At 37.1% G+C, this 17,622-nt stretch overlaps 1 protein-coding gene across 1 annotated transcript in view; it reads right to left on the bottom strand.

Annotated features, from left to right (window-relative positions):
• The window catches only part of OXCT1 (3-oxoacid CoA-transferase 1), a 100,318-nt gene that overhangs the window by 41,397 nt on the left and 41,299 nt on the right, over positions 1-17,622 (bottom strand). The window contains exons 8-11 of the mRNA XM_074811775.1: positions 6,095-6,202; positions 3,301-3,412; positions 2,722-2,816; positions 2,007-2,055 (exon numbers count right to left, since the gene is read on the bottom strand). Coding sequence (XP_074667876.1) covers positions 2,007-2,055; positions 2,722-2,816; positions 3,301-3,412; positions 6,095-6,202 — 364 coding nt within the window. The remainder of the gene's footprint in view (positions 1-2,006; positions 2,056-2,721; positions 2,817-3,300; positions 3,413-6,094; positions 6,203-17,622) is intronic.

Raw genomic sequence — 17,622 nt, forward strand, 5'->3', positions numbered from 1 at the left:
AAATACAATTACATTTGCAGATAAAAATTTGGCAAAAGCTTGAACTAGGAGTGTATTCTGAGAATGTGGACTCTGGAGCTGATACTGGACCATTCCAGTTGATGAATGTGAACAGAAAACCTACTCCTTTGCCATTTAGCTTCTGTTTTCTTCACATGATTTTATAGATTTGGCTGGAAAGCATCTAGAATGGTCTCAATCCAACTATCAGTGGGATTTAGCAGCTTCTGAATGTTTCAGCAATGATAACAATGATAATTTTGGTGGTAGAACTGAGGTTCACCTATCCTGTGTCCTGTCTACTGCAGCTTCAGGGGAAGATGGGAAGGTGCTTAACACTGAATTACCAATACTGGAATAATCTGATTTCCATGTTGCATTCTGACCTCTTATGTTAGCTTCATGCTTGCAAGATTATCTCTTCAAAAATATTTATCAAGAATAAATAAAAATTCAAGGTCATCTTGACATCCATATAAAAGCACAATGATTTTTCAGAGTATTTATCAAGTTCTTGGGCATTTTCTTCCATTGTCACTCTGTTAACATGTTCATTTCTAATGTACCCATATTAGAACTTAAGTTCTAATGTGCATGCATATAATTTCACCTTTTATAGTAAAAGTTTTTTATTCTATATGTTTTTCCTTCCAGTGACACCTTCCATAATTTACCTTTTTTTTTTTTGAAAAAAAAGGACCTCAATTTCAGTTCAAGCATTAACACAGCTCTCAAGTGCCTCTGACATTTTCCTTCATACAGGGTATCACAACAGTTACCTAGCTACTGGTGAAATGCTGGATTCAATTCCTTAATAATTTCTTATTCTGAATCAGAAGATGGCCTTAAATAACGCCTTATTAAAAATGTAATACTGAAATAGGGGCAATAACACAGCAGTATGATAATGGTATCAATTAGTTAAACCAGGTAGCAAATATTTCAAGTCAGTGAACAATTGCTGGACTGCACCCTGATATTAAATTAAAAGCTTGTTTGATGTCAGTGCTTTATCTCCTTTGACTTTTCAGAGTTTAATTGTGCTTGCTAACAGCCAATGAGAAGGGTACTGTCTACATAGGCACATACATACACACCCATGCATATATGTGTATGTAGGTATATGTATACATAAATAAAAAAAATATAAAATGCATAGGTTGTCCATATGAAAAAAACCAACTCTAAAATGTCAGCTATGGGTCTATAACCTATACCATTAACATCAATGGGAATTTATAAGGTGCCAAGTTTGGCACTTCTGTTTGTCACAATGCAACATATAGGTGTAGTTTTACATGGAAACAGAACAGTGACTGGCACAACTTTCCATGAAGAAAACAGAAATCAGACAGATGCACTAAACCATAAAAAGCTTAAATTTTTACACTGCATGGCTGCTTCTGAGGTTAAATGCCCAAAACCAGCTGGGCAAAAACAGTATGTGAGGACTGGCATTCCCCTGCTAAAGTGGCAAATGCAGCAGAGCCCTCCAGTGTGCCAAGTCCCGTATGAGGAGCTCTTTCCCCCTGTCCTGGCTACAGCTTCCTCTCCAAATGAGCTGCACTCCTGGCAACTCACTAGCCAGAAATAAACCAGGATATTATACACGGTACATTTTAAAACATGTCCCAAACATAAATCATTGAAAACCATTTTCTAAAAGACAGAAGATGAGAAGTAGCAGGTTAACAAATCCATGTTCACATACAGGCTTCATAAAACAATCTCACTTCTGAAAAGAAAGATTTGACCCTTTACTGCCTGGCCTGAAAGAAAGTTTCCTTCAGTAACTACTAACATGCATGAAAGCATAAGCTCTCTAACTAGAACATTAAACATCTCCATTGATCAAAACCAACCTTCACTTAGAAGAAGACAAGTACATTAATGTTTATAAGAAAATAAAACAGGAGTCTAGGTTCAACTACGGAATCAAAAGAAAATTTTTAGATTAGTAATAAATAATCATTTTCCATAAAGTACATTTATTTAAAAGATTTTACCTGCATTAATCAGGTCTGGATCGACTTCATTTTCAAGTGGATAAGGACCCTGACAACAACACAGACATATGTCAGCTTTATATTAAAATACCTTTGAGATACAATTCATAACTGCTTTATTGCTTCTAATGCTTATTACTGAAAAAAGATCATTACAGGCATGCTTTTTTTTTTTGTCTTTAGCAGAACAACATTGCTGACAATAGAAGTCGCAGTTTACATCAACTAACATATGAGGACTGATGGGCATATTGTTAGAGGCTGTTAGAATTACTAAATAACCATGAAGTGGGGGTTTTGTTTGGATGGGTTTTTTTGGGTTTTGTTTTTAGCCAAAGTGACAGACATATTTCAGAAAAAGGTATGTAGGTGCAACTTCATAAAGCCATACAACAGTAAAAATAATATTCACTTTAAACTTTATTTAAAATTATGTTTGATAAGGCTTAGAAGGCCTGGTCTTGCAAACTATTGAAGGTTCTGTCTCCTCCCAGCAAAACATGTACTTAAGAACAAAGTAGCACTATAATCCTGAAATCAGCATTTCCTTCAAGACTTCCCTGCCCTACAATAAGAATTTTATGATCATGAAATATGGCATATATTTGAATATGATTTTTAGTGAAATCATAATTAAGTTGGGTGTGGGCAGGGAATAAAACCCAGTCACTGCAAGGTAAATACACTGCAGTAAGTGACCAAGATACATTCTTACCAAACCCAGGACTCCATTTTCACTCTGTAAGTGAACAGTTATGTCTGGACTGATGAAGTTACTGGCCAACAGTGGGATTCCAATACCCAGATTAGCTGAAGAGAATTGGTTAAGGCACAAACAGGAACATGCTTACAGCAAACTAGTAAATAAAAAAAAGTTGTCATTGTACTATGATTAGATTAGAGCTGTTCTCCTCACAAGCACTTTCATTTTCCGTTAGATCCCTCATATTTGTGATGAATTATTTTGCCTTTTAGACTAATTGCACTGTCAAATGTTTTACATGATAAAAAACACACAGTGCAAGTAAGCTTCATTTCCAGCGTACATAAAGTTTTCAAGAAATTCTTGCAAAACATTCAACTGCTAGCAAACTCTCCAGATATGCCTGGATAAAAACTCCAGGTACTCTATATTTTAACTTCCCATCTATTTCAATAGGATGTTAATAAAATGAGAGAATCCCAGGCTCTGGGAAAGACAATGAGCATGGCAATTAATCTGTCTTAAACAAAAGAGCTGCAGTTGTTATTCCAGTGAGTTGTGATTTTAACCTACAGCACAGCTGAAGGATACCATACATGCCATCCTCAAATTCTAAAGCAGCTCGTCTGATGATTCTCTCCCTCACATTGTCTCCTTGCTTTTGTTTGGCTTTCGAGTCTTCAGGCTTTCGGATTGATAAGCGCTGCAAAAGAAGTAATCATAAGTAAAGATTAGAATCTAGATTCTTGCTTCTCAAGTCACAAAAGCCTGATTCATGATTGCACTGAGATACATGGTCTAAGAATAATGTTATTTATCCATCTTCTTCAAAAAAAAGACCTTTTATTCCATCAGTTCAAGCTTATCTAAACTAATGAAGTCATCAAATATCCCCAACGATAGCCTTAGAGCAAAATGTTATTTCTTTGTCTGTATTACCAAGGCTGAGAGAGTACATGATACACAGACAACTGGTTAAGAAGGCACGAAGCATTAGTGCAAATACTAGCAAGTCTGAGATTCATTACCCCAGAGATACCTAAATAGATTTGTAAAATGTCAGCCTAAAATACAAATGCTGCTCGCTTTCTACATTCATTCAATTCAGTGGTGCTATTCTAGATTTATATGCATGAGACAGACAAATGCCGGTCATCTAAACATACTGGGAGCTAAGCAACAAAGTTTTCAAATATAAATCTGTATAATCTTGCACAAATCTGCCTGAAGTTGTTTCCTGAGATTTCCTGGCTTTAAGTTGATGCTTTCTAAATCCCATGTAGGTGAAAATGCCATGACATTCAAGAAGTTTGTAACACCTTTTTTGTAAATTATTGCTTACACAGATTATGTTGTTTGCACATCTCTCCCATGCATATAAAACTGCTCTGGGCAACATTATATCCTGCACCCCCATATGTCTTCACATCCTCTCCTACTTCAGGCCATAACTAACACCCCAGGTAAAATTATCTTCTGTTCCTTTTCATCACCACAAAAGAATTTTTGCAGTGTCTTTTTTCCCCATGTTGGGAGTCACTTTCATCTTAGGCAGCCAGTATCAATCCTGTTGAATTTCCCAGCAACCTTCTTTTTATGCCTTGGCTATTTTCCCTAGAATTGCTTCACTTGTGAGTTACGGAAAAGGTAAGAAGAATCACAAAGGGTTTCTCTGCAGCAAAGAGAAGGTTGGGTAGAAAGTACAACTTGCACTAGAGGGACCAGGTCTGAGCCAAATTAGGCAGGAACTGCTATTTAAAGCAGTAAGAATTATGACAGACTAGCTTCTCATTATTCTTTTTATTCCTCATCTCTCCTCTTACCACTTATCATACTCAATGCTTTCATGTGTACAGCCACTTCCTTTATATATAATCTTTTATGGAAGAGTAAATAAACCTGCCATTTCCTTCCTATACTTCTGTTAATGAGAGGCACCACTGCCAGAATTACAAAATTACACAAGCAAAATTAATCTCTGTTACAACTTTGCTGTACAGTTTATAGCACCTTTTTTTTCCTCCCCCTGTCACTTCCTTTTTTTCTTAAGCATATAGGGAAGGGGACAGTTGGCTAGGTAGATGTATTCACTTATGCAGCCAAGCCAAAGAAAATCAGGTGTATAAAGGTGTATAAAGGTCTTCCCTGGACAGAGTCACCTCTTCATCCACTGACAAACTGCAATAAGAATAGCAGTTTAATAAATGCAAAATGGATTTCTCTCATGAAAGGTAAAGCTTTTCTGTGAGATATTGCATCCATTCAGAAGAAGGAAACAGGCCATTAACTGCAGTCTAACACAACATGCCCAAGAGGAAAAAAAAAAAAAAAAAGAGGTTTGACACATCTGTTTCCAGTCAAATACTCAACAATATGCAATATGCTTCTGCAGAATGAACAGATTGAAGGAAAAAAAAAAAAGGGTTTCTAACCTTAACATTCATAAAAGAGTCTACTCACAGAAAAGGCCTTGTGTGACTTTCTAGGACTTTGTAACTTGGTTTTAGTAATAAAAGTTTAATTATTACAATTCCTTTCTGCACTTTTTTTTCTCAAGATGGTTTTTTCCCTTGTGTCATATATCTCCCCCTCCACCAGCTCTTCTGATGACATTTTGAATAATTCCCACCTCCAGAGTTTGGAGACACAGGAGAAACACAGAATTTTCAATGCACTTTAAGAGCATTGTCACATCACCAGAATGAATATAGGGACATAGCTTGAGTGAAGCAAAGCCACAGAAACAAAGAAAATTACATAATCATCATTTTCTTGGATGTTTTCAGTGACAGAATATTATTGCTGCAATTTTTAATACTTACTGACGTCTTTTATTCAGACCAGAAATGCCACTGGCTAAAAAAGTTCCTGATTAAAGAAAAGGAAAGGAAGGTTCCAGGACCTTTGCAATGTAATGTAATTCAATACAAGGCACAAAAGGGGCTGAGAATGTCCCTACATGCCCATGTCAAAAGCTCTCCAGTAGAAAAGAAAGTATCTAATTGTCAATGCCTTCTCTTAGTCTAGGTGTTCCCCTTGTGTCCACAGAAGATGAACAGAGAGAAGAAAGGAGAATGAATTGGCATTTTCCACCAAATTTTCAACTGCCTTAAAGCCATCCAAGACTACAGGCAGTTGCTCTAAATTATTCAGGGACCGAACCAGAGAGACTGAGGTATAAGAAACAAGGCTCAATTCTCAGGCCCCCACCTAACTAATAACTACCTAAATACCTACCTAAACTCCAGTACTTAGCAAAACTTCACAGCTCTTTCTCACACTATTTCCCCAGTGCTAAGACTTGGTGGCTAGAGCAAAAACCCTGTAAATTCTAAAATACACCCCAAGCTGAAATATGTAGTGACCAAAAAGCTCAGCTACTTACTTCAATTCTCTTCTCAAACTTCTCTCCTTGTATAAGACGATCAACATAGATTTTGGGAACATGAATGTCTTCTGGGGCAAATGCTCCTATATCAACAATTTCTTCCACCTACAGAGAGAAAAGGGAAAGTGAAAATATTTAGAGAAAAGTATTCACGGAGAGATTTTATTAGCAATGAAGTTTCAATATTAAATATACAATGAATCATATCTAAAAAACTAAGGAATGGGACAAAATATATATACCCTTTAAAACAGGCTATTTTAGAAGCTGATCTTTCCTATTCTTTCAAATTATGCTTCTACATACAAATGGAAAGCAGTTATGTTTTAACAGCCTAATTTGTACAACCACCTTGAAGATATATATACCATGTAGTTACATCAGTTGTTTGTACCTACAAATAGCTTCTATTCAAACAGAAGGAACCAATATGCTGCTAACAAAATGTCAGAGTACAAAGCAGAAGTATGTATTTTAAGGATACAAACACTGAAGCTGGCTTTAAGTTTCTCCACAGTGTACTCAAAAATAAAACTGAAAACACCAGTTTGTGTAAAACTGAAAGTAGCCATCACAAGTGAAGCAACATTAAAGAACTTGAAATTCAATTTGACATCCTACTGTTATTGCACAATGTGATCAATAATAAAATCTATAGTACATCTGATAGACAATTACCTTCCTACTGTACCTTACAGTTTGACAATAAACAAACAAACAAATCCACCCTAAAAGCAGCAGAGGGAGAGGAAAAAATAACAAACTAAAGACCACAGGATCGGTCTCAGATGATACCTAAAAAAAACCCTGGGGGTAAACAGACAGGAAGAGACAAGTTATGAAATCTGTAATGCAAAGGTGGTAAGGAAGAGGCAATAACAGCCACAGTGACACCAACCTCAAGTGTCCATGGAAAGCAGAATCACACGTCCAGAAAGTCCTTATCCACAAGATAAGGAGAGACAATCAAATCAATATTTTAAAAGTTCAGACTACTGTATTCACAAAAAAATTGTGCAATCGCATCAATGCCCTGTCTTACATTATTTTATACATTAATTTTAAAATTAAGATGGAGACCAAGTCAAACACTGGTTAAAATGAAAAAATCCTGAAGCACACAGCTGAAGCACACTGCACTTTTGGTGCAGTGACTACTATCAGAACACGCTCAAAAGGGAGAAGCAGGAGACAAGACTTTTCAATGAAGCCATACACAAGCAAATGATCTGCTACCAGCAGAATTCCCAAATTCATCTTTTCTAATTAAATTTGTCTTCACCTATCAGGTGGAAAATTAGGTCTGGGGAATACTAATCGCTATTGGTTTGAACTTTTTCATAAAAGAACTACATTTATTTGCTGCAGTAGGTGAGATTATAAAACCAAAATCTTTGCTGGCACAATTCAACCAACTTCAACAGAATTATGCTGTCAGAAACTTGACACACTGTATCTCTCTCCCCCCATAGAATACACAGAATAAATATTAGTCACCCAATTCCCTTGATTAGTATTTTGTCTCTTTGGAAACAGCAGTCAGCAGGATAGGTTTTCTTCATAAGAACCATCACCATTATTATTATTTCTGTATATTATCCTAAATGAACACAGACAAACTATTTTGTCCTGGGGATTTTAAATGAGCCTAAGGATCCCTGCAGACTGAAACACCTTTGTATTCACAGGCAGCCCCCCACTACTCTTACTGGTGTTTTGCAATTTCCATGTTCTACCATTATGTGACATAAACATTAAATGTAATTAAAATTAAGTATGTTAAAATATCCATATAGCAATAAAATTGAATTTTGAAAAGGGATTAAAAATTTGCATGTAATGTCTGCAAGAGTACACATCATTCAGTTCTGCAAGTAAAATTAATCAGCATGTTTATATGAAAATGAAAGAATTCACACAGGGGAAGTACAAATGTCATTTGATTGCTCCAACTCTCTCTTCCAGCTCTGCTCACAGGGCACTACATGATACTACAGATGAGACACAGTAGAAAGGCTGCCAGCAGCCTCCATCAGTATTACCAACACTGCTACCACAGATGAAGCTGTGCCAACGGAAGTGAAACTGGGAAATCTAATGGCTATGAGAATCAGCAACTTAACTTTCTGTGACCACCGCAAGACATAACCCAAGCATCTTTCTAGATAAAAATGATAATGCAAAAATAAATAGTTCCATAGCTGGGCATATTCCTTCCCTTTCAGGTTTCATATTCCTTTATGAGTCTTTTCTGTAACACATCCACAGCCTAAGCCTCAATGAGACACGCAGGAGAGCATTCATATTAATGATTACAAGGATGTGTGTGAGTTTTCTTCCTGTTCTGCTCTCCATCTTATCTATCCTCCTGTTCTTTCTTTTCTCTACTTACCTTGCCTCAGGCTTTATTTTGTCATGTACAGAAGAATCCCTGTAAATATCAAAAATTATTATGTGGCATCCCACCCAAGAGACACAAAAACTGGCGAAGCATACAGAAGGAACTAACCAGGGCAGACCACCTCCTTCATTTTTTTTAATTAGCAAATCAAAATACTCTGGTACCATTTACAATGCCTTGATCACGTGTGTTCATTTTAAATCTCAACTTCATCAAAGTGATAGAAGACATCTTTGCTACACAGGTAAAGCTAACGAGTAACTTCAAGCGACCATATGGGCCGAGTTCCTTCATCTGGGAAGGTTGTGATGCATGATTCAAAAATCTTTTCATTGTTTCAAGAGTTTCACAGTATTGGTTTTCTTCCTGGGTATAAAAGTTCTTGCAAATCTTGTCTGATTGCTGACAATGGGAGCAGAATGAATAAATTCAATCATTTCTGAACACTGGTTTATCTGCAAGTACATCCAGAACATGAAAGCTGTTCTCTGCTATGATTCACAAGAGCCTTCTGCCACTCCTTTTGGTATCAGCACTCATAGAATCAATGGTCAGTTGTTTCACAATACCATTTCCTTCTGTAATTTACATCTACTTTCCCCTTTTTAAAGTAGTTTTGATTTATTTTTGTTTATGGAAATTCAGCTACTCTTCTACAGATTTATCTCAGAATTTCTGAAAGCTTCCAGAGAGAGAAAGGAATCCTCAAAGGTCATGGACTTCCAGTAATAAAGATACAGAACTCCGGTTCTTGACCAAAAATTGACATGGAAATTACAATGACACAACTATTCATGCCAAATCACTTGAAAATAAAAAGGTCTTTCCTTTGAGTATGTACCTTTTAACCTATTTCTGCAGCCTGATTAGGTCCTTTATGATACATTAAATGTTTTCAGCTGTTTCAGTTCTAAACCTCAGTTTTCATAAAACTAAGCTATAACCAGAAATGACAATGTAATTCCTTATTATGGAAAAAAACCTGAAAACGTGCGTGTGTGGGTAGGTGAGAGAGAGACTGGGGGAGAGAGAGAGCGCTTAACAAAACCTATCAATTTTTAAGTAGCTGATTTTTACATTGGCTTTATTAAATCTCACTATCTTAATTATCCTAGTACACTCCAGTTCTTCAAACTGAAATAATAAAAATACCCAGCAGACCATAAGTAGAATAAAACATTACAACTGGTCAAACATCCAAAACAACAGAAGAATGAAATCAAATTTAGCCCCTTAGATGCTCAAGACAATCTCATTAGAGCAATTCTTCAGTTGGCTACTGGTAGAGTCAGGATGTCACTGCAAAACTCATTGTAACATTTATAAAATGCTAAGAAGTTAAAAAATATAATTTAAAAAACACAGTAAGGGCTATGAGGAAAAGTTGTGTGTCTGGTTCACCCAAGATCACAGAAACTGTGATGAACCATTCCTCATGGCTAATGACAAACAAGAAAAAAAAAGTCTTGATTTTAATTGTTTAGACTGAATTTCACAAAAAACTTTGATATTGTAAACTAGTTAAATACAGTCTGAAAATAGGTCACTGGAAATTAAGAACACACTATCAAACTGATTGGGCTACAGGAAAAGAGCGAAGCATGTTAGTATTTACTCAGTTCTGCCTGCATGCAGGGACATAAAACAGAAGATCTTCTGAGTTCAATTCTGTCCTTTTCTGACTCTAAGATCAGCCAGACCATGAAATTTCTACTACTGCCAAACTCCTTTGGTAATGAAATGACAGTCAGTCAATAACCATGCTGAAGAAAAGACTTTTACAACTTTAAAGAGCAAGCAACTACCAAGTAGTCTGATAAAGACACATCTTGGTCAATAATCAGCACGTTACACGCACATCAGATTTGGAATAAATGTCTTCATAAGCATACTGAGGGGCAGGGAAACAGTAAAAATTTGTAAAGTTCAGATTTATCAGAGAATCTTTACCCTAATGAGACTGATCTGGGTCGCTCTGAAGGTCCATTCAGTCCCATAACCCTTCTTCTTGGCAAAGAAGAGAAGCCTAAAAGACAGCGTGGTGTTTCTGGTTATATTCCCTAGCTTCTAGCAATGTGCAATTTAAGGACATCCTCAGTCAGAGGCTGCACATAGACCACCTTGCTTCATAGCTTCTGATGGACCATGAATTTGTCTAATAGTTTTCTTGGAATTCAAAAGACTCTTATCATTGCATTTCTACAATCTAACTAGTACGCAAAACATTCTTATTATCTCTTGTAATTTCACTGTGTGCTTTTGTGCGCTCTCTTTGCAATACAGGAATAGCACACAGCAGTTCATTTGCTTGTTCCATACCAGTGAAGATCCTATGCACCTTCACATTTTTTCTTGGTTTCTAGTAGACTGTTATCCTCTGTGAACACCACAGAGAAAAACAGTGAGGTGTGTTGCCAATATGTCATATCTGATCATTAGGGAAGCAAAGCTGACATCAATCTCCTAGGTTTGTCTTCAGAGTTTTCATTATGTAGCTACAGATCCTCATAAACTAGGAGTCCATGCTAGATTATACTCATTTCACCTTTGTTTTCTCTATTCAGAATCTCAATCACCTCCACTTTTAGTTGCCTCAGGCTTAATTTCTCACACTTCTCTGCACCTGCTGCCTGTTTCCTCCAACTGCCCCTTACCATTCCATGCATTTAACCTCTTCCTCCATGCTGTACTGCTGACAGAAAAGGAGATAGACTGCACTAAATTACCTGCTCTAGGTACTCACACATAGCAGTTCTGGGATACCAACCGCAAAGAAACGAGGAAGCATACTTGATTATCAGAAAAAAGCTATCTGTATGTAAAGCTGTGTGCGTGCATGAAAGAATGTGAAAAATTTAACCAGCAGCCTATGAAAAAGTTCTCCCATATACATAGAACTATATTTCTTCAGAAATTTTTAAGCTAGTCACATTTTAGCATGGTCAGGATACATGATATTCTTAAATTTCAAGAACATGTTCAAAGTCAGAAGATACTGAAATTTCTCAAAAGAATAATCCTAAGAAAATATCATTCTCAAAACAATCTATTTTCACCTTTTTTTTTTCCTTATAACTGGGCAGTTTTACACAAAATAAAAACTCAGGCAGACTCACTTAAACCACAATAGAAGTGATTTTATAAAAGGGTAGCTACTTCAACAATAAATGTCTGCTATCAACCATGCCTATAAATATGTACTGTAAAAATTTATTCTGTAAGTATAAACTGAAACTTGCAGGTTTTTCCTCAAGCAAAGTAGATAATGAAGAAAAAAGCAAAGCCTGCTGACTATTATTGGTTTCTGAAGTTACTCCATTAAATTGATGGAATTGCTTGTCTGACAACTTGCACAACTAGGTCTACATAATTCTGTATGCATCAAAAAGCAAAAGTGATAAATGATAGCTGTTTTATTGATTCCTTCAATTCATTCATTTGGATTTTACACTGGTTTTCTAATGTAAAATTACCTGAAAAATAAGTATGAGAGAATTCTTTAAGATCCAGCAACCTACCAGTCCTGGTTACCAATCAACCCAGACTCCTGCTGCAGGCACACCTAAGGATTGATTCCTTCCTCAACCCTTCTTAAAATCTGATATTTTGATATAAGCCATTAAAGAACTCATGCTGGTAGTGATCATGTTTTGTGACTTGTGCTTTCTCGATAAAATGAGGTGATTTCATAGTGCTCAGTAATTATTTTTACTATACTCAACTGGATGATAGCAATAACAACAAAAATGGGAACATAATTATGTTCTTACCTTTTAATTATAAAGTGCCCAATTTGCATTCAAGTACCTAAGTTCTTAAGACAAAATGAAACATAACCATCCGCATGAAATACATGTAAAATTGCCTCCTCGGATCCAGAAAAGGCAATTTCAGGAATATTATTTTAGATTACATTATGTAATTATTTTTCAAGCAAATAATTAGAATAATGGGAGAAGAGCCAGAAGAAAATAAACAAAAGCCCCACTGGTGAACACACTCTTAATTTATTAAGGGCTAGCTAATGGCAAAAGAAGCTACTTAAGCTGTACTAGGTACCTCTGCTGAATAGGTAATTGACCACATCCCAAATCTTCCCACTCCAGAACAGAACAGCTGCTAACAACATTAACTGTACTTGAATTATAGCACTCAACATTTTTGCAAACAAAATGTAAGTTGCTTTAAATACACTATTCCTGTACTTCGTTACTTATTTTCAAAATACATTAGGTTGAAAGCCTTTGAACTGATTAGAAGATAAGTAACTGACATTTTTTAATGAAGTTATTCACAAACTATCAAGAAGAATTGAAACCTAAAAAAAATTAGCTTTAATCTCAACAAAAGATTTTATTTTCTTACTCATATCAGAGAAATGACAAATGAAAAGAGACTGAAAGAGATCTTGTCTCCTACACATTCAAAGAAATGTAACTTAAAGGTCAGGTGACAAATTTAAGCTTTACTTTTAAAAATTAACTAACAGGAATTTAACTACTGAAGGGAGAGGTAGAAAAGTTGAAAAAAAAATTTCAGATATTTAATTGCACTGTCCAACAAGGACTTCTTTGTATTTTCCAGGCTATGAAAGACCAACTAAACCACCCACAAATTCAAGGAATACTTCTAAGGATCAGACCAAAGCACACTAAGCAGGAGACCTATAGGAAGGAAAACAGGGTAAAACAATCTATTAGCAGCTAGTTTGTAACAAACTATGTTACTGGTTCTCTCTGGTAAGAAAAAGAAACCCCATAAGTATTTCAGTAAAGGCAAGAAAAGACACATCATCTGAAAATGGCACTTTATGTGCACACATGTATTAGTTATCCTCCTTATTACAGACATTCATTATAGACACTGGTAGTTTACAAAGATTTCTGAAACCTACATGCTACCACTTTCTTTCTCAGCGAGGGATCAGTGTGGTTCATTTCACCTTCAAAATCATAGCAGATATTCCAACCCCGACCCCACCTCCCCCCAACATTCAGTATGTGTAAAACTTTTCCACAGTGTTAAGGAAGAAAGTAGTCAAGAATATTTTTCAAGGAAATGATTGGAAGAAAGAAAATTGACATGCGGCTTAAAAACTTTCAACAGATTAATCAGTAACTACGGGAATGTGCGTTATCAAGAGATTGTAAGTAACAAACGTTAAGAAGAATAAAACTTTTCTTATACTTAATCATTATCCTTCCTGAAAGCTGCCTGGAAAGAAGAGCACTAAACATACATGGAAATAAAAAACAAGAATAAGTGCTTCACAGAACCAAAAATATTATTTGATACTGAATCAGGCAGAAACATCAGTCCTTCACACCATAAAAATAAGTTTTTGCTTATCACAGACGAATGAGAAGATTCTCATTTCTTTCCCTCTATCAATGGTGAAAATGGTATTTAGAATCATAAGATCATAGAGTGGTTTGGGTTGGAAGGGACCTTAAATACCATCTAGTTCCAACCCCCCTGCCATGGGCAGGGACACCTTCCATTAGACCAGGTTGCTCAAAGCCTCGTCCAACCTGGCCTTGGACACTGCCAGGGAGGGGGCAGCCACAGCTTCCCTGGGCAACCTGTTCCAGTGCCTCACCACCCTCACAGTGAAGAATTTCTTCCTTATACGGAATCTAAATCTACCCTTCTTCAGTTTAAAAGCATTACCCCTTGTCCTATCACTACAATCCCTGAGAAAGAGTCTCTCCCCATCTTTTCTGTAGGTCCCCTGTAGGTACTGGAAGGCCCCTATAAGGTCCCCTGGAGCCTTCTCTTCTTCAGGTTGAACAATCCCAACTCTCTCAGCCTGTCCTCATAAGGGAGGTGCTCCAGCCCCCTGATCATCTCCATGGCCTCCTCTGGACTTGCTGCAACAGGTCCATGTCCTTCTTATGTTGGGGGCCCCAGAGCTGGACACAGCACTGCAGGTGGGGTCTCACAAGAGCGGAGTAGAGGGGGAGAATCACCTCCCTCTGCCTGCTGGCCACAATTCTCTTGGTGCAGCCCAGGATAGGGTTGGCTTTCTGGTTTGTGAGCACACACTGCTGGCTCATAGTGAGTTTTCCATCCACCAATACCTCCAATTCCTCTCTTCAGGGTTGCTCTCAATCCACTCATCACCCAGCCTGTATTTGTGCTTGGGATTGCCCCCACCCATGTGCAGGACCTTGCACTTGGTCTTGTTGAACTTCATGAAGTTTGCACGGGCCCACCCCTCCAGCCTGTCCAAGTCCCTCTGGATGGCACATCCCTTCCCTCCAGCGTGTCAACCGCACCGCACAGCTTGGTGTCATCAGTGAACTTTCTGAGGGTGCACTCAATCCCACTGTCCATGTCTCCAACAAAGACGTTAAACAGTACCAGTCCCAACACTGGCCCCTGAGGAACACCACTTGTCACTGCTCTCCACTTGGACATTGAGCCACTGACTGCAGCTCTTTGAGTGCAACCATCCAGCCAATTTCTTATCCACTGAGTGGTCCATCTGTGAAATCCATGTCTCTCCAATGTAGAGACAAGGACGTCATGTGTTAAATGCTTTGCACAAGTCCAGGTAGATGATGTCAATTGCTCTTCCCTTACCCACCGATGCTGTAACCCCGTCACAGAACGCCACCAAATTCATCAGGCTCGATTTGCCCTTAGTGAAGCCATGTTGGCTGTCACCAATCACCTCCTTATTTTCCATGTGCCTTAGTATAGTTTCCAGGTGGATGGCACATGTGATATCCAAAGCCATAACAAGTATGACCTCTAATTTGATCATACCAAGTTTTCTATTCTGTCTCTGTATTTATTAATCAGGCAGAATAACTACCAAAGCAGATCAAGGCATTATCAACTGGCTTAAAATTCCCAATAGAATGCCTATGCAACTAATTTAAACTCTTTTTATATATAAACTGTTTGTTTGGGTTTTTAACCACTTCCTCCCCAGCCCCATCAAAATAGAAATACATTAAGGATAGGTTTCTTTGCTGTCTCTGATTCCTCTGAATTGCTGAAAGAAAAATTCATCACTCTCAGAAACCTTCACATTCATTTACTACTTTTTCTTCTTCTTGTGTCTTAACAGCCAGACAAGGTCTTTAAGTGGGTGGTTGGTGGCCAACTTCTTATAACTCGTCTGGTTCTCCCCTTTCCCGTAAGCCTTCTGGCAGATGTCTAAATTGGATATCTTTGGTTAGCGTATGTTCAACCTTGATGGAATCGGATGGAATTCATCACAAACAGAAATTAATTTCTGCTTGTATGATGGCTCAATTTAGTCCCTTAAATCTGGAGTTTCTTAAAATCCCTAATTAGTTCATTGCATGAACACAAGGAGAAACTGAGGGTATACATAGCTCAGGAAAATTAAGGGATAGTCTGCTTTGGCATGCATGGGGGGACAGGTGCTGGTGCAAAGGCAAACACAAATCACATAACCGCTCCTAATGCCTTACAGGAGATGACCAAATACCAGAGCATCAAGTATGTGCTGCTGTCCGAGCTAGGAAGCCTGCTTCTCAGCTGGCCTCATCACAAGATGTTACAAAAGCTACAGTACTTATCAAAACACACAATTAAAAGAAAAACAACCAAAAATCCCAACAGCGCAAAGCAACAGAAATAAAGGTGCATAACAATTTGCCTAATTCACTTAAATGAACAAGGGAGAACCATGAGACATAAGTATAACTTCCACTGCTCTGGAATTCAAACAGGCAAAAATTTTGCCATAAAAATGCAAATATCTATTTTGAAGGTACTGTGGGGAAAAAAATCGATACCTGAAACTATTGTTATTGAAAAAAAGTTAGTTTACTTTAAAAACTAAGTGCTAGATGCATTTGTACTTTTATTTGCAGCTTTTGCTGGTCAGTGTTTGAGAAATTCAGCACTTTGAGAGCCTGGGGGAGCACAAATGCTCCTCCTTAGCGTATTGCTTACAGAGACAACTGGGTACACACCTCACTCGTTTTGATCAGGAATATATCCCAGCTCTCCTCTTTGCTTTTCCCTGCTTCTTTCAACAAGAAGGAAAAAACTGAGATAATACATTTGACTTATTGCAAAGGTTAACAAAAAAAGAGAAATGTGCCTGGTTTTCTGTCACAAAAAAAACAGGAGGTTATTTTAAGATTTGTTTAGCTATCACTTTCTTCAGCTTCATCACAAGTGGCAAACTTAAGAACTTAGTATCTAATTCATGGGAATATCAATGGAAGTGCATTTCCACACACTGGACTTCCAAGAGTGCAGGTTTTCTATAAAGCAATTAAAAACAGTTCTGGTAAAAAATGGAAGACTAGGTGACTTCCAAATAAACACCAGGAAAACTGTTTGAGAGACAGAAATAGAAAACTACTCCATGGTCCTCATCCATTCTTTTACCATCTTCTGCAGCCTGAAAAATAAGCATGATTTGAAGTCAAGACAGTCCTGGTATCTCAGTCATTTACTTCTCTTTAAATCCTCACTTTCTTCACTGAATAATTCTATTCTACAGCATTTGCAGGGAAGGATACTGGAAGAGAAGACTAAAATCTGAGCTACTGATTCAAACAATTACTCTGAGGCTGCAGCTTTTCTAATCTCAATGTTTTGACCACCTGAAAATGTTTTGACCACCTGAAAAAATGCATTTGTTTCATGTCAGTGGGCAATTACTCACGTTGTGAACTTTTTGTAAGATTTTCAGTTTGAATGTTCAATCTTTCTCATTTTGTACTAGAAATCTCCATCAGAGATGTCAATAGCCAGAAAACAAATCACTGCTTTAAGACATAAATGAATGTATGCATATAAATTCCTTGAGTCATGCCTAAAACTCTCTCTGCATCATCTTTTCAGTGATATAATAATTTGTGATTTCAAATGCAAAGATTGATAAATCATTGATTGACTGATTAATGGATCTTACACACAGAGCAGTGCATAAGAATTATCATCAATTCATTATACATATTAGCACATACAATGAAAAGTTAACTGAACAGTAATTTAAATTCTATTAATTTTCAAATTCTCATTATACAGAACATGAGTACTGTTAATGAAAGGCACTTCAAATGCACAGTATATCAAGTTTTCTATAAATCGTTATTAATAAACCCTAGATTTAGCTTTAGGAGAAAAT

The sequence above is a fragment of the Strix aluco genome, chromosome Z (assembly GCF_031877795.1).
Source record: "Strix aluco isolate bStrAlu1 chromosome Z, bStrAlu1.hap1, whole genome shotgun sequence".
Lineage (NCBI taxonomy): Eukaryota > Metazoa > Chordata > Aves > Strigiformes > Strigidae > Strix > Strix aluco.